General features: G+C 47.9%; 1 protein-coding gene across 3 annotated transcripts in view; it reads left to right on the top strand.

The window, feature by feature from the left end:
- Window positions 1–25,071, top strand: part of ADAMTS17 (ADAM metallopeptidase with thrombospondin type 1 motif 17) — a 364,035-nt gene that overhangs the window by 158,012 nt on the left and 180,952 nt on the right. For all 3 annotated transcript variants that reach the window (XR_009699355.1, XM_061179999.1, XM_061179998.1), the window contains exon 8: window positions 10,444–10,549. Coding sequence is in view for 2 of the 3 variants with exons in the window: in XM_061179999.1 (XP_061035982.1) it covers window positions 10,444–10,549 (106 nt within the window). In the remaining variant the exon portion in view is untranslated. The remainder of the gene's footprint in view (window positions 1–10,443; window positions 10,550–25,071) is intronic.

Genomic DNA, 25,071 nt, shown 5'->3' with positions numbered 1-25,071 from the left:
GCTCCCCTCTCTTCCCATTCCTCTCTTCCCACAGGTAACTCGACATTTGTAGTGACAGCTCCCTTGGTGTTTTCAACTTTGTGCTCTTGTGATTTTTGAATGAGTCAAGGTGAAAAGAGCAGCAGTGTTTGTGTTCCTGGCTTGCTAAGTTTGGCCCTTTATACCCAGAATACTGGTTGCTACTGGTTCTGATTTTATTGAGAGTCACTGAGCAGAACCAGCAGCAATGCTCCCTTTCACTTGTTTGACAGCAATTTGGGGGCCTCCTGTGCTCCTGGTGAGGCTCACAGTTTCCCACCAAGACCCAGAAGGTTGGTTCTCCTTGTGAGAGTTGTCTCTCACAAGGGCCTCCTTGGAATTCTTTTGAAACTGGCTCTTCCCTCAAAGCCTATGTTTATGAGCTTTTTAAGAACATTTTGTGGGGACTGGAAATTTCCAAAGAGTCCCCTGCAAATAGAGGTGCTGGTGCTGTGAATGATGTACATCTACATTTGACACATCATCATCTTCCCACTTCTCTCCCAGGTGTCTCCACAGGGATCCCAGCTCCAATTCGCATGGCACCCTGTTGCCAAATGGCTGAGGATGTCACCTCCGTGCATCCAAATGCAGCTGGTTGAGATGTTTTGTGATTTTAAATACAGAGCTATCAACACCTCTTTGACTCCCAGAGTTCCCCCCTGGGACTTCTCTACCAAGCGTTTTTGTAGCGGTTTCAACCACGTGCTTGTACAACTCTCCAGATCAGTTTCTTGTTATTAAACTACGTTCTCAACAGCAAGCCTGGTCCCACGGTGTGTTGGGCAGCTCTGGTGTCCTGTAGCACATGAGGATGGAGAGTTTGGTGGCCACTGTTCTTGTCCATTTACCTACAGGAGCCAGGGGGACACAGGGCACTTCTGTCTGTACCCAGGTTACACCCTGGGTGTACTAGTCAGGTCAGGTGGCCATGACAAAATACCCAGTCTGGGTGGCCTAAACAATAGACATTATTTTCTCAGTTCTGGAGGCTGGAAATCCGAGATCAGGGTGCCATCAGGGTTGGTTTCTGATGAGGCCTCTCTTCCTGACTTGTAGACGGCCACCTTCTCACTGTGTCCTCACATGTGCTCTTTGTGGTGGGGGGGAGGGAGAGAGAGCTCTGATGTCTTTTCTTCTTATAAGGACACCAGTCATATTGGATTTGAGCCCTACCCTTATGACCTCACTTAACCTTAATTACCTCTTTAAAGGCCCCATCTCCAAACATGGTCACACTGGGGGTTAGAGCTTCAACATCTAGGTTTGGGGGTGACACAGTGCCGTCCACAACACTGGGCATGATTAAAATACATGACATCACTCTTACCAGCTGCCAGCCACCTTGCCTTCTTCCCAGCTCCAGCTGTCATCATGATTTGGCGGTCTTTCCTCATTCCCTGCCTATGGCTGCTCTTATAAATTTAATTCAGACAGGACTGTTGAGAGAGATTATGACTCAAAGTGCACAGTGTGAGTATTCCTCTTCCCAGGTAGCACTTGAGTTTCTGCAGGGCACAGTTACATACACTCTCAGATATGCTTTTGGGATATCTGGCCCTGTGGAAGCCTTGGTTGTCTCATTTTCCACATCCCACATGACCGAGATAATTTTTAAGGAAAACACATCATGCCCCCCGCTCCCCAAACCCCAACTTTCCCTAGGGAGAGGGAGGACATCCTAACCCCCAGTGGAGGGAAAATTTGATAGTGAGAGAGGGAGATAGAAGAGTCTTAAAGCTGTGGAAGGAGGACTAGCAAAGTTCCTTTGTGAATTATTGACAAAAATAAATGCTAAATGGTGAAGTTGATGAGAAAATGTGACTGTATTAAAACTTCTAAAATTCACTAGGGTCCCTTACTGTAGGAGTGTGGACGTCCACTTCATAGCGCCAGCTTACAGAAATATGGTCTGGTGGTGGCTGCCCAGGACCATGTCTAGGCATGCACATTCATATGTGCACATGCAGAAACCCACATGCGTGCATGTACACACACAAGAGAGGTTGCCGAGGTGCAGACACCAAGCAGGCTTGGTAGGTATCATGCTATAGAATGGCAAAAGCTAGAAGACGGGTCTGTTACCCTCTCTCATGCTCAGGGAGCACACGCAGGGATTCAGAGGTCTTTGAAATGGAACTCGAAGGCTTGCATCACTTCTGCACTCACGGGTGCTGCCAGCAAACTCCCACGTGAGGAGCTAACCGTGGCCAGGGTGCCCAGAAATGTTTGCTGAGTGACCAAAAGTGAGAATGAGGGCACGGTTCTGTGAGGGGGGGTGGTCCTCTGCTATGAGAGTCGACCCAGAGCAGGGAACTGAGGGTGCAGGGGAGCAGCAGGGGACTCAGGGCAAGCTCCATTTCTAGTCTCCATTGTCTGCTCTCCCAAGAGCCTAGATCTGGACACAGGTCACTGGGGCAGGGGTCTTTTAGAGACCCCAGAACCCACCCTTCAGGCCCTGAGCTTGATTTATAAAGTCTCTGCTGACCTTTCCACTTGCCTCCCTGTCATCTTGCTGGAATGGTATTCTTGGGGCGGTTTTCCCTTGGCCTGCACTGCTTTTGTTCACCTTAGGATCTCGTGCCTGGCATGACGCTATAACATACAGGCAGTTAGGAAACACTGCATGAAGTATTTGTCAAAATAAAAGGGTTTCAAGGATCTCCGCACAGACCTCCCTCCTTTGATGTCCTGAGGTGAACCTGCTGGGGGCCCTTTCTGGTGGGCATCCAGTCCTGGTGCAGAAGCCACTGAGCCTCTGTGGGGCCCTCCAAGGAGCAGCACCTTGGCCATTTGAGGAATACTGTCTGCTCCCTGGGGATCCCCTCCCCCCCAGACACAAGTGCCATCCTGCCTGGAAGGTAGGAAATCTGCACGATGTCTCCGTGCATTTGGCTCAAGCTGGCTGTGGTCTGTTGAATGTCAACAGTTATTTATTTCTTTTCCCTCCCCATCTCCCAGTATGTTTTGGTTTCCACAGAGTGCAGCAAACCATTGGGATAAACTCTTTTGCTTCCAATTTGTAAACCCCAGGGGGAATTGACTGCTCCGTTTATATTTCACTCACTCAATTCATCTTGTAGGAGCTGCAGCTTTAGCCCAGCTACCCTTGAGTCCTCTGTGGGGACTTTCTGTGTGCTTCCCTCATCAGGGGTGGCATCTCCTCCTAAAGCTCTAGATCCTGGAGATGCCTGGGACGCCCAGAGTGAGGGCATGTTTGTTCTAAGCGGGAGTGCAACACAGCACACGTGGTCTTTCCTGCTCTGACCACAATCAAGAACCTCCCCCCCCGACACACACACACACACACACACACAAAGCAGCAACTCATGTGGCATTTGAATTGGCTACATGAGGTAGCCTGTGGCACAGAGGCTGCTGGGATGGTTCCCAGTTAGCAGGAAACCATAATGCAGGGGGGATGGCTGGGCAACTTCCTTGGGGATGTATCAGCACATTCATTGCTTGGCTTGGAACTCCACACCTCCCCACCTCATTCCCAGCCCCGACCCGGCCATTCTCCTTTGGGGTGGGGCAGCAAGGGGAGCCTGTCTGCATTGGTGAACACACTGACGTGGGATTTTTTTCCCTCACTCATGCCTTTGGTGTTACATCTGAGTAAGGCTTTGCCTTCCCTAAGGTCAGAGAGATTTAATTCTGTTTTCTTCTAGGAGTTTTATGGTTTAGCTCTTATGTTTAGGTCTATAATCCATTTGGAGTTCATTTTTGTATCTGACATCATTCTTTTGCATGTGGGTATCCATTTGTTTCAGCACCATTTGTTGAAAAGACTCTTCTTTCCCCCCACTGGATGGTCTTGGCACCCTTGTCAAAAGTCAATTGACTATAAATGTGAAGGTTTATTTCTGGACTCTTGGTTCTGTTCAATTGATCTAAATGTCTGTCTTTATGCATGTAGCACACTGCTTTGATTACTCTAACTTGGTATTAAGTTTCAAAACTGAGCATGTGAGCCCTTCAATGATCAGACTTGGAAGCTATTACCTTCACGCTTTGTCTATTTACCACTTCATTTAACCTTGAGTTAAGTTGCTGAGTTTTCAGTTTGTCAGTGTTCTTCTAGGTTAGATAGGTGTTAGGCATGGACATTTTTGAATTGCAGTGGCAGCTTCTGCAGTGCCCATGTTTAAGGAGGGAACCAATGCCCCTTTTTAAGCCATTGCCCCCTCCCCTGTCCATGGTGTAGGGACAAAGGCCTTGACTAACTCATCTTCCTTCCATTGTGACTGACCCCAAGGGACCCAGAAGAAGAGAAGCAGGGAGACAAGGATTCCTACTTGTGGTGGAATTGCTAAGACAAGGCTGGGTCTGGGAGGGATTATCCAGCTATGCCCCTGGGGGATGGAGGCACTGAGCTGGGGCAGAAAGCCATGGACAGGCTGGTCTGGAAAGCAGTGCTCCACAGTCCCAAGTGGTGGGACCACCCTCTCCTGCCCTTACCATTAACATTCTTCCCCAATTTGTTAGAAACTATACCTGTCCTTCAGCATATATGGGGCTCTGTCCACTCTGTGCAGAATCCTTTAGGGGATTAGTGACTCACAGTGACCCTGTGAACCACTGACCTCAGAGAACACAGAAGCAAAATTGCAGAGGAGAAGGGCCTGAGTCAGTTAAATAATTTAGATAGTATAGAGTCAGGAAATATAAGCAGGATATATAGGAAATGTAAGCTTAAATGAAAATTGAATTTCCTTGTTGCAACTGATAAAGACTTCATTGTGCCTGAGAATAGGACATGATTTTTGAGAATACAGCTAATTTTACTCATTCATGGATTCTGCCTATGTGAATTCACCTACTCATTAAACTTTATTTGGAACTCCAAAATCAATACTTACAGCACTTTTGTGGTCATTTGCAGACACATGCAGAGTGGTGAAATATTTGAGTCACCCAACAGGCACGTTCCCAGAAGATGTCAAACAAGGCAGTATTTTGCCATCTTGTTTCAGCTCTCATGCTGTGAATAAACATCCTTTTTGAGGTCTATCTGACACCTTGTTTTTCGTATTTTTATGCTTTTTGTGGTGATTTTGCTGTTTTGAATGGCCTCCAAAGATAGTGCTGAAGTGCTGTTTAGTGCTTTGAAGCTCAAGAAGGCTGCCATGCGCCTTGCAGAGAAAAATACTAGATGAGCTTCATTCAGGCGTGAGTTATAGGACTGTTGGCTCTGAGTTCAATGTTAATGAATCAACGATATATATTGAATAAGGTGTCTTTAAACAGAAACACGCATAAAACAAGGTTATGTGTCACTTGACAAAATGTGACCAGAGGCTCACAGGAACCAAATCCTGTATTTCCCCTAGGACCAATGGTTCTATATTCCAGCATTCAGGGTTCACGGCGAACTTTTAGAATCTAAGTACTGTGAGTAACAAGAATAGACTGTAGTTACTTTTCATTTGTCACATCCTGGGCTCTAAGACATTTGTTTCTAATGCCGTTCACAAATTCAAATCATACCTCCAACCACTTAGTGAGTTTCCAAGAGCACAAGAACTTGTGGATGAGCCTGAATATGAAACTCAATCTCAACCACTGTGAATACTGTGAGAATAGATGTAAATTGCCTTCTTGTAATAGGCAGCGTGGTGTGCCAGTGATAACCATGATGGTGTTGGTTTGTTGAGCAGCTGGTGGAAGAAAGTTGACTGTCTCTCTCAGAGGCAGAGCCTGAGAAGGTCTGAGTAATGGGCAACAGGGCCAACAGCTGTAAACTGTTTACACAGACAATTTGCTGGATAAACCAGAGTTTATACAGTTGGGTGTTGTTTATTCCTTAGATCTAGAAAGGATCATATGGTCAACTCTGAATTTAAGAATTATGTGCTTACACCACACACTTTTCTACTAAAAAAGAAAATAATTAAACCTCCTCACACAATTTGCTCCCCAAGCTTGTGCTTCTACCAAGAAAAAGAAAAGAATGGAGAAGAGAGAGTGTCCACACTGAGTTGATTTGCCTGGGAAGGTGGGTCAGGAGGCTCTGGTGGATGTGATCTGCTTTGGGATGAATTAAATATACTTCTTCAGGCATCAGAAAAACACTTTACAGCCCTTCATTTCTACCTCCAGCATTTAAGACTTTAAAAAATGTATTTTGCTTCCCTAATCTGTGCCAGGGTTATAGTAGAGGTGGAAAGAGTTGCCCTTAGGATACAAGCACACACTCAATTATGTGTTGACTATAAACTTCCTTCATTATCTGCTGCCTTAAGGGCTGTACACTCAGAATCAAAATCCGGAGAGTTTTTGTTGTTGTTATTTTTTTTTTTATTAGTCTCCCACCTTGGCCTCTGCTATATGTCACCTTGAATAAATGAAATATAACCAATAACTTTAACTTTCATAGCGAGTACACATTCACTGTACTAGGTTTAAGCCAAAAAAAGAAGAAAAAATTTAAAGATCTGTAATGACTTCACCATGTCCTAGAGGTAACTACTGTTAATGTGGCTGCACATATCCCTCAAGTCTTTTCATCTTTAGGATTAAAAACATTTGGACTTAAACACATGAAACCTTTACTGTATCCCACCCACATCTCAGCATAAACACACGTTATGATCTACAAAAATCTTCTAAATCCTCCAAGATTATCGTCGTTGCTGGTTACCAAAGCTTTGGTGCAGGAGGCCCAGGGTTTGCCTGGGGGAGCATGGGTGTTGGAGAAAGATAACCCTGCATTTGTACCCAAGTCTGGGCCCTGATCAGCCACATAACTGGATGCTGAACCTTCATTTCCCTATCTGTAAAGTGGGACCAGTAATACCTTCCAAATAAGGGAGGACCAAGCATGCAGAGCAGCGCTTGCCTGTGAAGAGAACCGTAATAAATGCCAGTTGCCTTTCTGCTTCGCTTTTGTTCCAGGAGCTCTGTAAACATGTGGAATTGATGTTTTTTTAAAATTTCAAAAATAAGTTCTACTCTTATTTCTCTGGTGGAGAATTTTAAATCATGGAAGACTGAAACCATTGAAAGAACCACTCTAGGGTCTGAGAAATCCTTGCTATCTGTGTGGGGAATTCCAGTTACTTAAGAAGGTCCCTCTGCTTCCACAGCTTCAGCATGGACATTAGCAGAACCTGTGTTTACAGACTTCCTTTTTTTAATTAAAAGAAAAAAATCAATGCAGAGAAAACTGGTTTTTCCTCATTTCTTGACAAGTGCTGAGGTGGGGTTTCCAGGTTGGTGCCTTTGCAGCCTGACGAGTTGGGGTTTCTCTGCGTCTCCATCACACTCTCCTCTCTAGACTGCTGTTTCTTTCCAGAAAACATGGAGTAGTGGTGGGCTTTGTTTTCCGCTGCAGCTCCTGGTTTAATTACCATCTATTCCCTGCAGTTCTTACTTTTACAACAATCTGGGATTCTCTCCAGACTTTGTTTTGTGAGTTCTAAGCATTTCCACACCGTCGCTCATAAACGCACAAGCTCCCGTGCTCCATTTTCTGGGCCGTTTTTGTTGACGTGTTTTGCCTTGCTCGGTTTTATGACTGGGCTATTCACGATAGGAATAAACCTTTAAAAGCACTAGACCTTAATCCACCTTTGTGTGAGAGCATTTCTTATAAATAAACTAATGCTTTGTTTTCTAGTAAGAAAAGAAAAAAAAATCATATGCACCTGGAAAAATTAAAGTGCAATTATTGGAAGGCCTTCTACTTAGCTCTTTCCCTAGTGTTGTGTGTTACCCAATTAGAGTGGAAACTCAGGATGCCTGTTCCAGGTGCCGAGTGTAGCCGAGGCCAGGGGATGTGTTTCTGTGGCATTTAAAGTCTGCTGGTTCAGCAGGCGCTTTTGGGACAACAAGCTCAGCACAGCTGGCCTTGGATGTCTCTCTTTCCCCCTCACCAGACAACTCCTCCAGGGCAAGCACATCTGATTGTTTCTGATTGATTCATTGACCCAGGAGGCTGGGTATGGTTGGGTGTGCGTTTGAGTGTGTGCGTGTGTGCGCGGCATGCGTATGCCATCAGTGCCGTGTGGAAGCATACTGACTACTCACTGCTGGACTTTCTGCAGCAACCCAGAAAGCTTTTTTTTTTTTTTTTTTTGGCTGTGTTGGGTCTTCGTTTCTGTGCGAGGGCTTTCTCTAGTTGTGGCAAGTGGGGGCCACTCTTCATCGTGGTGCGCGGGCCTCTCATTATCGCGGCCTCTCTTGTTGAGGAGCACAGGCTCCAGATGCGCAGGCTCAGTAGTTGTGGCTCATGGGCTTAGTCGCTCCGCGGCATGTAGGATCTTCCCAGACCAGGGCTCGAACCCGTGTCCCCTGAATTGGCAGGCAGATTCTTAACCACTGCGCCACCAGGGAAGCCCAGAAAGCATTTTTAAACAAAACCGTAATAATGACCTCAACGATATCAGAAAGGGCAGATCGTGTCCTTTCTGGTTGTCATTTTCCTCCTTCCCATATTCTGCATTGCTGGATTATGATGCCCATACGCAAAAAACACATCTTGAGGCCAAATAACATTTCCTTTTTTTCTTTCTTTTTTGTAAAAAAAAAAAAAAAAAAAATTCTTCAACCTTGGCCAAGCGTGTTGCATGCTTCCAAATAAAAGCAGATATGTGCTGTGGTGCCCAGCTCAGTTTGCTGAGTGTGAGTTGAGCCCTTGAGCCGGGGTGTGCAAGCTTGTCTGCCCCTTGCAGGGGTTGCGCGGGAGTGCGCTGTGTGTGGCTGAGGTCCGCCCCAGCTTGATTTTGATGTCAACAAATAGGATGTTGGTTTAGCTCTTTGGGATCAGGGAGGGAGGTTCATTTTTAATTAATTAATCCCCCTGTTCATTCTCCTCTGCCAGCTCCTTCCCTCCCCGGCTCCTGTGCCTGCAGGGCCGCTGTCAGCTTCTGAGACACTTCCTTCACATTAGTGAAAGGGAGCAGCGTGCAGCCTGGCAGTGGGTAGTGTCTCTGGGTGGAGAACAGGTGCCCTCACTCGGGTGGCCACAGCCCTTCCAGGGCACAGAGCTGGAGGGCAGAGTCCCTATCCACCTGGTCACCAGGCACCAATAGCCAGTGCACACCTGGCTGCGGGGCCAGCAGAGCCACTGCCCGCCCCACACCCCTTGTGAGCTCACAGCGAGGGCAGCACTGAGCCTGCTCGGGCGTATGGCCCCCTGTGCCACCAGCCACTCATACATTTCACAGGGCATAGTGAGGAGTCAGATGCCACCAGTACTCAAGTTCTATTCCAAGCCCTTTGGGGTCCATGGACTCCGGCTTTTGTTGAGATATGTCCTGGGGGTTCCTGGATGGGGTCGTGGTGATGTTCTTCCTGGGTGCAGAGCTAAGAGGGAGTGTGGAGAGCTGCCGTGGGCAGTATCAGCCCTGGAGTGTCAGCCTGGAGACGTGTGGCCTGTGCACAGCTGATGCCCAGCGTTCTTCAGCTGTGCCTGGTCCGTCCAAGGCCCCCATCCTGTTCACACGCGCCTCTCTGCCATAATAACCTCTCTCCCCTGGAGCACTGCCATCGTCCACCAGAGGCTGGCAGCCTCCTGTCCTCTGTACCCAGCCCCCTTGCTCACACCATTTTCCTGAGTCTGGTACCCGCCGCGGTTGCACTGCCTTGATCTTCCCGTCTCAGGGAAGGTCCTTGGGCCCCGTCATGTTTGTGCAGAGTTGAGCGAGTTGGGCCGTGGGACCCAACCTCCCGAATGGCTTCCAGGCCCGTACTCTTCCAGCGTCTTTCATTGCTCCTGGGCCCCGGTCTCGTCCTCCTCAGGGCTCCTGAAACATTTTTCTGAACATTCTGCACCTTCCATGGCCTGCTCTCTGTGAGTCCCGGTCCCGATCCGAGCTCACCCCCTGAGAGCATTAACCCTAATAGGGCCGGGACTGGGGTGAGAGAAGGAGGTGCCCAGGGTGTGAAATTTGAGGGGGCCCTCCATCCCTCTCGGGGTCGGCTCCTGAGAGGGAGACCCTCCTTGAACCTTGCGCACTGGGTGCCTCGACTTTTTGGCCTCATCTGGTCCCAGCCCTGGATGCTGAAGTTGGACAGGTCTGGCTCAGCAGCCCAGCACCAGGTGCCAGTCCAGGTGACCTTGGGAAAGTTACCTTTTCTCTCTGAACCCCAGTTTCTCTGTTGCCTCCATCCCGGGTAATGAGGACTTCATTAGATAATCTGTGTAAACCGCTCAGTACGTTGCCTGATGCATGTTAAATGCTTGAGAGATGTTTGTGGTGGTTATTACTATTATTATTATTATTATTATTAGGCGAATACAAAAGCATCACACACCAGCCAGTCTCCATATGAGCTCTGGAATGACAGGTCCAGTCCCATGGTCATCCTCGCCCCCGTTTGTCCCTCTTGATGATGTGTGATGTTGACCATGCAGATTTGCCCTGCGAGGTCAGGGCCTCGCACATTCTGAAGAGGATGTGTTTTGTGTCTCTGCTGCAGGAATTGCTTACTTAGGAGGTGTGTGCAGTGCTAAGAGGAAATGTGTGCTTGCCGAAGACAATGGCCTCAATTTGGCCTTTACCATCGCTCATGAGCTGGGCCACAAGTAAGTATCAGACTCTGGATTGTTCTGCCTTTTTAAATGCTTTTCTGAATACATATTTTTTTCACTCAAGTTCTGGAAGTTCTAAAACAGTGCTGCTGAATGCCTTTGCTTCCTCTAGAGTAAGGACCTAGGCCAGCAAGCCTGGGTCCCAACCCTTCAGGGAACCCAAGAGATCACAGAACAGACTGTCTCTGAGAGTTGAAATGCTCATTTGATGTTTGCTTTAAGTCTGTTCTTAAAGCACACGCTGTAAAGGGAAGAGATTTTCTCAGTGTTGTCGTGAGTTGTATCCCCTTTCCCGGACCAGCATGATCTTGATTCACTCTAAATATGCTGTTCAAATAATGGGATTTATCTTTGTGCTATTGAATTTCTGGGTTGTTGTTTTTTTTCAGCCAGTTTCAAACAAAGTCCAACTTTCTGAAGGTAGAATGTCAGTGTCTTAGTTTAAAGAATCATCAGCTATTGCCTTTGCACATGGAAGTTCTTCCCTTGAGGAGGAGAGAACCACAGAACCTTAGAGCCCAAAGATGATGTGGAGAGAATCCGAGGCAGCCTCCTGGTTTTTTTAGATGAGGAAAAAGAAGGTCCGAGGGGTTGAATGGCTGGCCCAAGGCTGAGATCACCTGCAGGAAGTCTCAGGGGGCAGAAAACCAGCTGACTCTCAAACTGTGGCCCGAGGGTTTACTCTTTCTCCTGGAGTAGGTGTCTGTTTTATGTTTCTCTGAAGGAAACATTGTGATATGACTGCTTAAGAACTTTAAATAAATAAATTGAGGAGGCCAAAGCATGCAAAACAATGGAAAAATTTATATTGGACAGAAGAGAACAAAATTAAATGGAAATCTAGTTCTTGGGGAAAAATATATATTGTAAAGTTTTCCCAGTGCCCGAGATAGTAAGATGCCTGGAACCCTAAAGGTGAACTCAAGCTTCTGCAAGAGTAGAGGCAATGAATAAGGAGTACAAAAGCAGTTGTTTTCCCCTAATATTAGCCATATCTGTGGCTTGATGTTTTTACCTTGTTTTGTTTATCTGGTCCCATTTTAATTTTTTTCACTCCTGTAGATGGGTTTGTTGTTGACTTTTCTGTACCTGTTGGCTATCATGATGTGAGTACAGAGAATGAAAATAATCTTGTATTTCCTGGGACTAAGGGGAAAATAACATGTTATTGGCCAAGAGAAGCAAGATAAGTAGTTATCTCTACGTACACATTTATTTCATCTTGACAGTATTTCAGAAATATTGGTGACAACACTTTGCCCATACTAGTTTGCCTACACTACTAGAAAATACTTTTTTTTAATTGTTTGTAATCAAATTTGTATTCATATCTCAGATTTGTTAAAAACAAAAAACAACTAGAAAACCCCACCCAATAGTGGTTGCTGAAAGAAAAGTACAAATGAGTATGGCTTTGGCAAACATCTTCTCACTATCAAATGCCCCACCCAGCCCATCGCAGTACAGCGGAATCAACTCCCTAACAGTTGTGAGAATGCAGAGTTGTCAAAACATTTCCCAACGCGCAGGTTGTGCGGACCTTTGAAGAGATATATTTATGTGAACTGCTGCATCCCATGGCAGCAGTCACCTCCGCATGTGAGCACACAGGGGCTGCCTTTTCTCCTTGGGCATTAAGAACACAGAGCGCCGTTCCTCCCTGATCTGTGCGGTTGTGCTGGATCAAACACTGGCATCTTAACACGGGAGGTCTGCAGATGAATGATTAGATTCAGTCATACTCCAGTAGCCTTTAGCTACAGTCTGTTTAGAATTTCTTGGAGGACTCTTTATAGCTTGCTACTGAACTCTAATTACCTGCAAAAACAAACACCGTATTGTTAATCAAAGCCAATAAATCCTGGTAGCATTTGGTCCTACCCCTAGTTGGGCGATTATGGTTTTCCCAGAGAAGTCTCTTGTCTCTGATTATTCGAAAGCGTTGGGAAGCAGATCCCCCAAGGATGAAGCCACAGTCTCCCTATCCACGGACCCCTCTGGTCACCCGGCTCAGAGCAGCCAGAGAGGCTGTGCGGAGGCTTGGGAAGGTAGAGGCCAGCCTGCACTCTCAGGAAAGCCACTGTCCAGGCTCCTTCACAGATGTGAACCTGGAAACTGTCTATATTTTGGAATAGGGAGGAGTAATTTAACTCCACGTTTCTTAAGTGTGTGTGAACTGAGATAGGATGGATGGTATTCTCTGTGGACCTGAGCCACTGGTCCATGCTCTCCAACAAAATTTCTTGGTGAAAGTTTTAGAAAACAATAAAGAACACCCCTCTGTGTAACCCTGGAAAATCCCCAGAGAGCTCACCCTCCAGTTCCTAACCATTTAATACTGAAAAGTAAAGATCTCTTCCGAAGGGTGGGTGTGTGTGCCTTTGCACGTGGGCATGCATGGGTGCAGCCCTTCTGCTCCGTACTCAATATACCTCCTGTGAGGAGCAGTGTGAGCACTTACCCTCAGATCCCAATGTTAGGAGAAAAAGTCACTTTCCGTAGGAGCTACAAATGCCATTTATCAGATGATGAGAGTTGCGTAAGTTAACATGATTTCATTTTTGCTCTGGCTTTCAGAAAACACAAAGCTAAGTGTAAGGCTCATTTTTAACATTTAACTCATTGTAGTACTGGAATTTTTCTCCCTCTTTCTAGCATCTGTTTGTATGCATGGTTTTATTTCAAATATTGTAATTCAAAAATAATTTATTTGGTGCTGTGAACTGGCTCCAATCCAATTTGCAGTAAAATAAGTTCTAAATTATAAATTAAATGAAAAACTCTTCCCATGGTAACATCAATAATGCTGCTTTGGACGTAGGTTAACAATAAAGTAATGATGTTTAAGTCAAATCAGATCTCACTTACTGAGCATCTGCTATGTACCAGGTACTATGTTAGATGCTGTGCATTCATTGTATTATTGAATCAATCCTGTGAGGCAGATATTATTAGCTTTTACTTTATAGATTAGGAAGCTAGTATTACTTTAAAAAATTTTCTCGTCTCTACCTAAAATGATTTGGGATCACTTGTATGATAATATACCCATGCAACAGGGCCATTAAAATAAGGATCCAAATTACAAAATATAGGTAATAAAGAAGAGAGCTTGTTATATATCCAAAAACCAAGGTACTTTCAGTTTGCCAGCAGCCTAGGCAGAGAGGGCAAAAAATGGCATGGTACAGCTGGCTGAAGAAAGCCAATGTGTCCTCAACAGGGGTTTCCCTAGGAAACTCAAGTACTGTGGGTGAGACTGGCAGCTTTCTGATGATCTACCCTGGTAAAGAAGTAGGGTAGAAAAGACTCCAGCCATGGATTTAGACAGGAACTGACGGATTTGCAATTCCCAATGGGAGTCGTGGAGGAGACCCTGGGAAGGAGCTGTTCTGTGTTCCTTCCTGGAGGATGAGCTGGGTCTGTGGGGCAGCCTTGCTGACAGCAGCTTTGGGGTTTTTAAATGAGCACCTATGACCTTAGTTACCTTCTTGCCCATGAAAGGCTGCCAGATAGGCAGCTGCCCCTCACCTTTTGGTTCACCTAGTGTGAGCTTTGGAAGGCACCTGTCTCCCTGTCTTGTTGTGGTAGCTTGGGAAACCCAGCGGAAAATGAGGCTGTTTTTGTGCCTTTCTTCATCCCACAGTGGCCATGAGAAAGCGATGGTCCTGAGCATGAGAAGATGTCTTCGATGGACCTCTTTCACTTTAGAGGGCCGTAGTTGCCGCTGTTCTTGGTTATGATGGAATCAGTGACATGGGGGAGGCAGCCCAGCTGGGCCAACTCTGCCCAGGTTTTTTCCCTCAAGAAACCAGGATGCCTTGTGGTGGACCTCAGTGTCCAAGATGTTTATCACTATTTGATTTTAGAGAGAAAGAGGGAGAGCTCGAAGCATTCGTCTTTCTCAGGCAAACTCAACCCTGATTGCTCATGGGAAGAACTCTCCTCAGAAGCTCAGGTCCACGCTGACTGCCCATGAGAAAAATAAAAAACAAAATCAAGTGACACCCTAATGATCAAGGAGAGCTTAGGTAGTGACGTTAGTATAGCATTAAAGTGACTGTGCATAATACGTCTATTGGATTTTTAGAGGATATTGTTTTTAGAGGATATTGTTTGCTATGATTTGGAATTTTTATAGTGTAAGAAAGAAAGTAAATGGTTCTATGAAAATTGGTTAGAGTGCCTTTTGCTTTGGGGAAAGTAGGTCTAATACAGCATGATAAGGCCCAGGGGAGACATTTGATTGACAAGAGCTCTCCCTAGTGCAGTTGGAGGCCAGGAGGACACAGAACCAAGTCTCAACTGGTTGTTTGGTGCCTGGGGAAACCCAGCATGCTTCTCAATCAGGTAAGACAGTGCCTGGGAGGTGTCTAAACACAGGGCTTCCAGGTGGGGTGGGGAGAGAGGGGAGGAACTCCACTTAATGCATACTCGGCCACCCACTCAGAAAAACAAAGAGCTTTCCCTTGCGGAAAATAAATCTCTGCTTCTGTCGGATTTAGGAGGCTCTGTTAGATAAGCCTGAGCCAGATCAACACCTGCCTGGAGAGTCAGTCCAAACCATGTGACCTCTCCAGCTCCAGACAGGCCCCAGAGCCATGCCCCATGTTCAGGCCCTCACTACCTGTACGGGGGCTGGGCCTCTCCCTACCTGCTCTTCCTGGGGTTTTTCCTGACTTCCATATGCCCTTTCTTGGGTCTTTCCATTCTGGAATTTATCTCTCCTCTGGTCAGCTGGCTCTGCCTGTGGCCTCTGAAAAATGCTGTCTTCATGGAAGCTTGGGAACCCAGCAGATGTGACATCTGGGCCCAGCCTCAGGAGAGGAGCCCCTGAGGCACTTGGAAGTGCCTGTGGCCAAGCCTCAGCCTGATGAGTTAAACCACCCCCTCTGGGGGAGGGAGCACCTCGGAAGCTCTCCAGGAGATGCCAGGTGCAGCCAGGGTGGAGCTGCCACCAGCATGAGGTCTAGACCTTTTATTGTTGCTTTCGACCTCATCCACCTTCCTGCTTCCATCTCTTGCTCCCTGACCCTGTCCCTCCAGGCCACCCTCAGGGTTGAGCTGTGGTGCTAGATACGATCCTGCTCTCCTGGCTCCGGCTCGCCCCTCTCTAGGTCACCCTGAATTCCGTGCTTCTTGCTGCTGTACCAGGCAGTCATGCTCACGGCTGGTGAGTCAAGTGAGGAAAGGCCCAGCCTTCCTGAAAGTTGCCACCACAGGCAAGCGTAGTCCTGTCATCTCTCACCTGACACCTCCTGGGAGACCTGGAAATGGAAGGGGAGGAACAGAAGGAGGGGGACAGGCAGGGCCCACAGGGGGCTGAGGTACCGAGTACATAGACGCTCCCAAGTGGAGAGAAACATGGGACTGAGGTTTAACAATACAAATGCCCTGGCAACCAGGAACTGTGTTTGGTGACACTTGTGCACCTGCAGACAAGCAGTTAGTTATAGACAGACCCAGTTGCAACAGTGTGTGGTGCACAGCTGGGTTCTCAGACCCACACAAACGCCCCTCGCCCCCTGGAACCAAGCCCACCATTGTGGAAGCACTGCCCTGGCTGATGTCACTTGGAGGAGGGACTCTGTCCTCCTGTTCAGTCCTATGAGGACAGAGGGCAGGTGGGTGGCCACCTCATGCCCTGAAGTAACAAGTGGGATCTCTGGTCCAGGCAGGTCACAGGTGAAGCTTGGTATCCCCCAATAAAGATACCCATCAAAAGCTAGATCCAGGCACTCCGGATGTTTCTGGCTAGAACGTGACGCTGTGCAAATGAGTTCAGGGCAGTGGACGTGGGAAAGATGTCCTCTTGAAGTGTGCCTGGGAACACGCTAGCCTGGGGTGCGGCATGGAACACGGACAGAGTCCGATTCCTGGGGATCGTGGCTTATGGGCAGAGGGTGGGCAGGTGTCTGGGGAGCGGAGGAAAAGGGAGGGGACAGCTGTTCTGGGGGAAATGTTCTCATAACTGGAGTCAACACAATTCAAACTGAAAGGAATTGTCTCAATCCCAGAACAGGAAGTAAGGAAAGCCATTATCTAGATTTGTGAAGAGGGGAAGTATTTGTCTGTGATCTGTGTTAAGAATGAGCTGCCCGGTACGGTACAGGGGGACGCGGTGTGCACATGGGCAGGATGTGAGCAGGTAGGTAGCCCCCGAGGGCGGCCGGGCAGCCTGCCAAGTCCTCTGCCTGGGCGCGTAACCCGGCGGGCACAGCACAGACGTCAGATGGGCTGGCCTTATAAGGAAGGTGCATCGGAGAGAGGATTTCTGCAAATGTCATAACCGGTTAGAAATCCCAGGAGGAGAGCAAGGGTGCTTTTGTTCTAGTTTGGAATTAGGGCAGTTGTGTTCATGTATGGGTCAACCTTTCTCGCAGAACAGAAAGGGTGGACCCTTCCAGCCCAGCAGGTCTACAGGAAGGGCTGCTTCTAGGGCAAGCAAGTCCCACACTGGGTTTTCAGACGGACTCCTCCCTGGCTCTCTGGGTCTTACCCTCCATCCCTACTCAGCTCCTACGGCCTCCTGCAGGCTCCCCTCCCAGACAGAAGCTTAATTGGTGGTGCCAGTGGGGTTTAGGGCTCTTGGGTTTCACGCGGAGGTGCTTGGAGTGATTTCTGAATGCCATTTCCTAGGTGTATGAGCATCCCTGGCTCGGCTGCCTTATCCAGATTCTAGAGTCATATCAAACACCCAGGCCTCGTTTACTTTCCTTATTATTTTTAAAAATGTGCTGCTGAAAATTGTAAGGTCTTTGACATTAATTTACAAGCCACCCTCCTTCTCAAGTCTTGGATGAGCTAGAATGACTTGTGACTTCTGGAGGATTGCGGGGTGGCCACAGTGGAGCCTGCACCTGGCACAGCATCTCTTAGCCCTGCTCCGTGTTGCCCTTAGTGAGTCCTTCCTAACAGCTGTGCCTTTCCTTTTTCTCCTCCTATCTCCATCCCCCGCCCCGACCCCAGACAAATAAAAGCAGAATATCCTTCTGGTCCCTCCCAGATGAATGATTTTGAATGGGAGGTGCAGTGTCCAGAACAGCAGGGAACTTTGTCACTGGTGGCCCTGTTTAAATGGCTTCTCTGCCTTAGGGAGCGATTTCTCATTGCCCAGCATTAAGAAGAGTTGCAGGGAAATTATCGTGATTTCCTTTGGAGTCTTACCCCTGACTCGGATTGAATGTGAGGAGAGAACACTTCCTCCATTTGACTGGAAAGCCCAGGGCCACTGTTCTTAAGAGGACCTTGACCACAGTCTTCCCAAATCTGCCCAGGCCAGGCCTGGGAGGGAAGACAAACAAAGGGAAAACCATTAAAAGCTCTTCAGCAAGCAGACAGATGTGTTCCCACCTGCATTCTGAGTGGCCAGTCTGAGCAGCTATTGGCTGGATGTTATCGCCGTGATGGGAAATCCAGCTGGATCTGGGATGTCTGCTGCTCCCAGAGTTTTGTTACTGTGATAGGAAAGGTTACACAAGCTGTGTGGATGTTTGTCTCTACCCCAGGAATTCTTTGCCCTTAATTATTGGTGGATTTCCTTACCTGAAATGATGTCGTTCGAGATGGTGTTTGAGGAGATGGCAGGGCGGGAGCGGGGAGTGGGGATGAGGGGGTGTGTGAATTGAGTTTGGCTGAAGAACCAAATTTTGAAATCCCCTCAGAACTTCTTTACATTACAGACTATTCCAGGAATTAGACGAGATCCAATTTTCTCGTTAGATTACCAGAGCTTCTGGCAGCTCCTCTTAAGTAGCTTTTCTCCTGGTTCTCAGAGCTGGAAGGGATGTCCAAAGTCATCTCAGCCTCATTTTGCAGACGGCCTCTCTTTCCTGTGGCGTGGTGCCTTTTATGCAACTGAACTGATCTCGTGCTGAGGCCAAGCCCTCCCCATGTGGCTCTTCTGGTAACTGGATTTACTCACCCTTACTGGGAAAGACAGTTTTTGCTTACATGACTGGGGTTTTGTAAGTACTGTGGGAGGTGGCAGAGGTGTGATAAGATGCAAATTTCTCCACAGATGGAGTGCTCTGTTATAGATGGAATGTTTGTGTCCCTCAAAATTCATATGCTGAAATCTAATCCCCAGAGTGATGGTACGTGGAGGTGGGACCTTTGAGCAGTAATTAGCTCAAGAGGGTGGAGCCCTCATGAATGGGATTAGTGCCCTTGGAAGAAGAGGCCGGAGAGCTAACTAGCTCTCTTTCAGCCATGTGAGGAAACAACGAGAAGGCAGCCTCTGCAACCCAGGAAAGGGCCTTCACTAGAACCCCACCATGCTGGCACCTTGATCTTGGACTTCCAGCCTCTACAACTGTGAGAAATAAATTTCTGTTGTTGATAAGCCACCCAGTTTATGGTATTTTGTTGTGGCTTACACATGCCCACATTCTCCCAAGGTATTTGGTTTCATGCCTGAAATCCTTATTCATCCACTGCCCACTGCTGATGGAAAATTCCAAAGACCTGAGGGTAGTTGCACATCTCTGAGTCCCTGGGAACTTTGCCACCAGCCCAGTCAATGGCACATTCTGGGAAAGAGCCCTCCTCTCCTAATCCATTTTTAGGCACAGAGGGCATGCTCCCACCTTGCCCGGAGGTGGTAGTTTTGCCAGATGATGGTGGTGGCAGACAGGACCGGCAGAGGGGCTTGAGGGGTCCAGGGAAGCCATGAAATCATGTACTTTGTTCCTGACGTCAAAACAGAGCACAGGGGCCTGCGTAGTTGCCAGGGGCCTGCATGAGGATCTGGGAATGGCCTCTCTTGGAGAAAACATAAATAACTAGATAGATATAGAATGTGGGAGGTTGTTAAGTTTCCCCAAGAGTCACTGGAAGCATGACAAAGGCGTCCTCTTGTTAACCACAACCGCGCTTCTGTGGTGTTGAAGAAGGGGCAGGTGTGAAGTGAGCCTGGTGATTCACGGACACTATTATCAGGAGCAAAGAGAGAATGAGAAGAAGATGGCTTGGTCAGTTCTGAACTGAGCTGGGACAAATCTTGGGGTTGCCAAAGTCCCCGGAGAGGCTGATGCTGGCGCGGGGCTGGCAGCCACTGGAGAAGCTGGGCCCCGTGACGTGGGGGCTGAAGTGTTACTTGGGCAGGGGGGTGAACCTGTGCCTACACCAGGGCCATGGTGTAGCTAGCTTATAACCAGGTAAGTTGTTAAAGAGAAGCGGGCAGAGAAACAGCAGTGGATCTCCAAGTGAAACTCACACCAAGGACCTGGTGAGTCCAATAGGACGCCTGCCACGGGACAGCTTCAGACTGAGGACCAAATGACAGGTGGCCTGCCGATGACTGCAAGGCACACGCAGATTGGTTTCTGGTCAGAGGAGCCTTCCAGGCAGGATCACGTGCTTACTGGGTAAATGACACCTAACAAACCTGTGGTGGGCCGCGTTGGTGGCTCTGTGGTGGGGGGAGCACCGGGATTAACTATGCATCTTTGTGGCCTGTGCTCTGCCGTCACCAAGGAGGGGCAGAAACTGCTCCGGCGGCAAGAGAGAGCTACCATGAAGAAAAAGGCGGTCGGCTTGCTGCTGGCTGCCTGGTCCATGTAAAGCTTGGCTTACTCAGCAGAGCAAGCTCCCAGAACCCCTCTCCTTTCCTGTTCCCCCCTCCAGCCACCCCAACCTGAACTGTTCTTACTGACTTGACGGTTATCACCTGGAACTCCCTCATCCCATGCCCCATTCAGAATCTGGCAGAGAGTGAGGCAGCCCCATGTGTGGAGCTGCACCAGGGACAGACTGGAAAAACAAACTAACTACAACTGCATCAGCACCTTGCTCTTCAGAGGGCAGTCCCAGCATCTTGTCACCTGGGAGCCTGTTAGAAATGCAGGGTCCAAGCCCAGCTGGGTGATTCCTGTGCACGTGATACTTTGAGAAGAATGGTTAAAGCATGTCGAAGCGGTAGCCCTTTCCGCCGGCCCCATCTTAGTGCAGTGCTTGCTTCTAGCTATATATTGTACCTGTGTGTGTGTGCGTGTGTGTACACATATAAACATAGATTTGTATATATGGAGTTGAAGGGAAAAACCTTATTTTTTTTTCATTTTTAAGATTTTGGTCTATGGGGGAGTTTTTAGAATAACTTTCTTGCCGTGGCTTTGGAATCTTTTCTGTGGTCCCTTTTCACTTGTGCTTCATTTACCACCCATACAGTGCCAGCAGCCGCTGACTAGTCTTCAGCGGGCTTCCAGAGTCGATGCTGTGTTTCCACTCAGCTTCCTCTACAGCTTGGAGACCAGCTTTCCTTGTAGTCATGGTTGGTACATACTACTTGTTAAAAGAGACCCCACTCTAGTCTAAACATTTAACTTGATGTATCATAAAATCTGGTAAATTTTTGGCTAAATTCCAGAAGGTCAAACTCATGGATATCGACAGACCTGTTTGGGAACACGCTGGTCAAGCAGAATTTGGTTTGCGTGTGAGATGGGGGGTTTCCATGAAAAAGATGGAAGGACGTAACAGGACTGAAACACTGAACAAAAATGTCAAACACTCCTGAAAAGCCCCCAAAGCGGTCGTCTTTGACATCCCCAAAGGGCAGCTGAGGTCCTTGGCCTAAGGCCTTGAAATCCTGGCATTCCTGTCTTGCCCCCTCCAGTCTCCCTTTCAGTTTTTATTCTCAGTTTGGAGGCAGAAGCCGATGTGTGAGTGTCTGTGCTTTTCCTAAGGGCGACTTCTTCCCAGCCTCGCTGCCAGTGACCTGCGTGTGCAGAGTCCATCCCAGGGTTGCCCCGTTGGTAGAATTACACAGTGGGCAAGTCAGCCTTTTGATTGTTTTTGTATCTAATACCAAAGACATTGTTTTCTCTTTCCACATTTGCTGATATTACCCAAGGTCTGCAGCCCCCAAATGTTATGTGGAAACTTCTGGAATATGAGAGTTTAGAGTGAGCCCTGAAGTCCAGGACCCTGGTCACTTCTGGCTGCAACATGAAATTGAATCACTTGGGCCTGGAAGCCTGTCTGCCTTGGGGGCTTAAGCCTGGCGATTGCCTGGCATTGGTTTTCAGAACTTCTTATTCTCTGGTCCTTGTTGTGTATATAACAACTCCTGCATGGTGATTACAAAATTCATTTTCTTGTGAAAAATGGCTCAGGAAAGAAAACCATGAGGGCTGGTTACCAAAGTGGAAAGAAAGTTAAAGAGCCCCCCAAAGTGATCCTACTTTCAAACTTGCAGATTTGCAGAGGGTTGTAAAGATACCTCTTTTGAAGGCCAAGGTCACGTTGTGTTTTGAAGAGCCAGACCTGAGGGACGCTGGCTTTGGTAACTCAGTTGCCTTTATCACTGGGCACACTCGTCATGACTGGACTGCCCAGCGAGTCCCACCCAGTTTTCATACACCCCTTTAGAGGTTGTACACTACACCTTGTACCAGTAGGAACTGAAGACCCAGATAATGGAGGAGGTGATGAGAGATCAACCAGGTGCTTCACATTATTTGGGCTCTCTAGGCCCAGATTGAGAGAGCTTGTTTGCAAATGAGAACACCAACAGCTTTGATAACCGTGGAGGAGCAATGAGGGAAAGCAGGGGGTGCTAAAGACTAAAATAGGCAAATGCTGTCATGCAAGAGGGAAATGAGACAAATGGCATACAGTTTAGACTTAGGATATTAATATTGTTTGTAGGAAAGATTCCAGATTGGCTTATCAAACGATTTGTGAGTGCTCAGAATTAGAAGAGGCAATCCTAGAAGTCAGTCGAGAATCTACTGACAAGTCATCCCCAACAGGTCATACAGAGGCAGAGAATGTAAAATGCAAATTTCACCAAGGTTTCTGCAAAACACTTAACACTTCTCATGGGAAATATGGGGGACTGTGGGCTGGATACTGCTGCAGTTATTTGAACTTGTAACTTGAACCTTACTCAAAGCATGATTATTAGTAGAGAAGAAAGTTCATAAAATTTGAGCTCCCTGGAAACACGCAAGGTAGTGTTCATTTCCTCACTCGGGGGTATTTGCACAGAGCTAGTTCCTTGCAGCCTGGGGGTTGAAGGAAAGATTCTTGGAGGATGAGGAGGGTTGAGCTGATCTCTGAACTCACATCAAACCCTCCTCTTGTTGATCCTGTGACCCCTGCACAACATAAAGGACAAAATAGACCGGGATCTGGGTAGTGCCCAGACCCCAAGGCAAAGCTGGCAGCACAGATACAACCCCATTGAACAGTAGTCCATTTCATGGGTTTATTATACAAGCTTGTTTTCCGTGTTTTACAGCCATTAGTTCATTCAGTCCTCCCCACCATCCGGTGGGGTAAGTACTGTCATTCTCCCCGTTTTACAGGTAAGGAAACTGAGGCACAGAGAGGTTAAGCAACTCACCACAGCCCTGGAGCTTATAGGTGATGGAACCAGGATTATCATAATATAAAGTTATGGTGCACTTGGAAGTAGGATCATATGTAACAGGCTATTTGTTGTGGAGCGTGAAGTACAGGGCAGTCAACCCCATAAAAGGGCCATGTTGAGAGTCCTCAGAGAGGAGGCAGAAGTGGGGGATTAGGCACTGAGGGAGGGGTCTGCATTTGGAGGAGCTGCATCAGCATGAGACGGTGGAGGAGGGACGAGTGGGGCGGTGGGGGGCGGGGGGAGCCAGGGACACAGCGGGACAGGATGCAGGTCCTCTGCAGGAAGTGACTGTGACAGGGGGCTTAGGGAGGCCTGGTCTGGTGGTGGATGGAGAGAAGGTGGTGACAGTCCAGAGAGGGAGGAGCTCTGCCAGAGAGCATGTACTCTGGCATCTGTGCAACCAGCGACTGTCAAGGGGCACATGGGAAAGGCAGGGCCCATGCTGTCCCCTAGGGCACAGGCCTCCAAGGTTCTGCCCAAATGTGCAGCCCAGGCCTGCAGCTTTAATGCAGGTCCTCAGGGAGTAAAGCCTGAAGGCAGCTTTGCTGCAGGTTAAGCAAATCACTTAATCTCCCTGTGCCCCCAGCTTCCCCATCTGTATAATGGGCACACTGACTTTCCCTCCATCATAGCATGGTTAGGAGGATTCAAGGAGTCAGTGCTGGCTTTGGTACTGGAATGAGCTGGTATAGACTCAACTTTTCCCTGCTCCTCTCCTTTAAATGCAACCAAATACCTTGGGAATGATTCAACAGACAATAACAAAAGGGCTATGAAAGCTGGAAAGAAGAAGCCAGGTTGGCTGGGGACTTTAGGACCTGAGGAACAACAGCATGGTGAGTTCCAGGGCTTTCTTTTTACCTCCCATGTATCCTGGACTTGGTACCTAGAGGTCTGCGACCTGGAACCATCAACAGATATAAACATAAATCCCCAAAACAGCCTGCTTCTTGGCCAGTGGACTGGGAAAGGCAGAACCCACTGAGACCTTGTGGGGAGCCCGCTACACCCATTCCATTCACAGGATGTGTTGGGCTGGCAGACCTGCAGGCCACTGCAGCAGTGAACCCCAGCTCCTGTCCCACAGCCAGGACACAGCGGGCAACCGAATCTGCTGGCTGCAGCAGCAGCAGCAGCAGCGAAGGCCTCTGCCTCCCTGCCCTTGTCCCAGTGGCACAAGGAGACCCAGGCTCAGCAGCTTCTCCCTCCCATACCCCTCCCGGCACAAGGTGGCCTGGCGACACCAGAGGCAACCCACGGGAATGCCTTCCACCCCACAGATGTCACCAGTAGGGAATGAACAGGAGGCCCAACAGCATTCTTTTCAGGTGCCGATGGAACACTCACCAAGATAGCCAGCAATCACGCCAAACATGGGCCAGGATGCAGAGGAACCAGGTCGCTCATGCACTGCTGGTGGGGAAGTAAAATGGCATGGCCACTCTGGAAAACAGTTTGGCAGTTCCTTTTAAAACTAAGACCCAGTGGTTGTACTCCTGGGCATTTATCCCAGAGACATAAAAACTTATTTTTACCCAGAGACTTGTACATGAATGTTTATAGCAGCTTTTGATCATAACAGCCAAAAGCTTGAAACTACCCAAATATCTTTCAGTGGGTGAATACTTAAACAAACTGATACATCCATACCATGGAATACTACTCTGCAATAAAAAATGAACAGATTATGGACACACACAGCCACCTGAATGAACTTCAAGGGAATGATACTGAGTGAAAAAAGCCAGTCTCAAAAGGATGCATACTGCCTGATTCCATTTGTATAACATTCATGATGTAACATAGAAATGGGGGACAGATTAGTGGTTGTTAGGGTTTGAAGGATGGGGCGGAGGGTGGGTATGGCCACAAAGGGGTAGTCTTGTGGTAATGCCACGACTTCTTGATTGTGGTTGTGATTATCGTTACAGGCAGCAGCATGTGTGATAAAATTGCCTAGAACTACACACACAGTGCATATGTAACTGGTGAGATCTGAATAAGCACTATGGGTTGTACCAATGTTCACTCCCTGGTTTTGATACTGCAATGAAGTTATGCAAGGTGTTACCGTTGGGGGAGGTTGGGCGGGTGGTGCACAGAACCCCCCTGTATTTTTCTTTTCAGCTTCCTGTGC

This window comes from Eubalaena glacialis, chromosome 2 (assembly GCF_028564815.1).
Source record: "Eubalaena glacialis isolate mEubGla1 chromosome 2, mEubGla1.1.hap2.+ XY, whole genome shotgun sequence".
Taxonomy (NCBI): domain Eukaryota; kingdom Metazoa; phylum Chordata; class Mammalia; order Artiodactyla; family Balaenidae; genus Eubalaena; species Eubalaena glacialis.
This window is presented reverse-complemented; position numbering and strand designations above follow the sequence as displayed.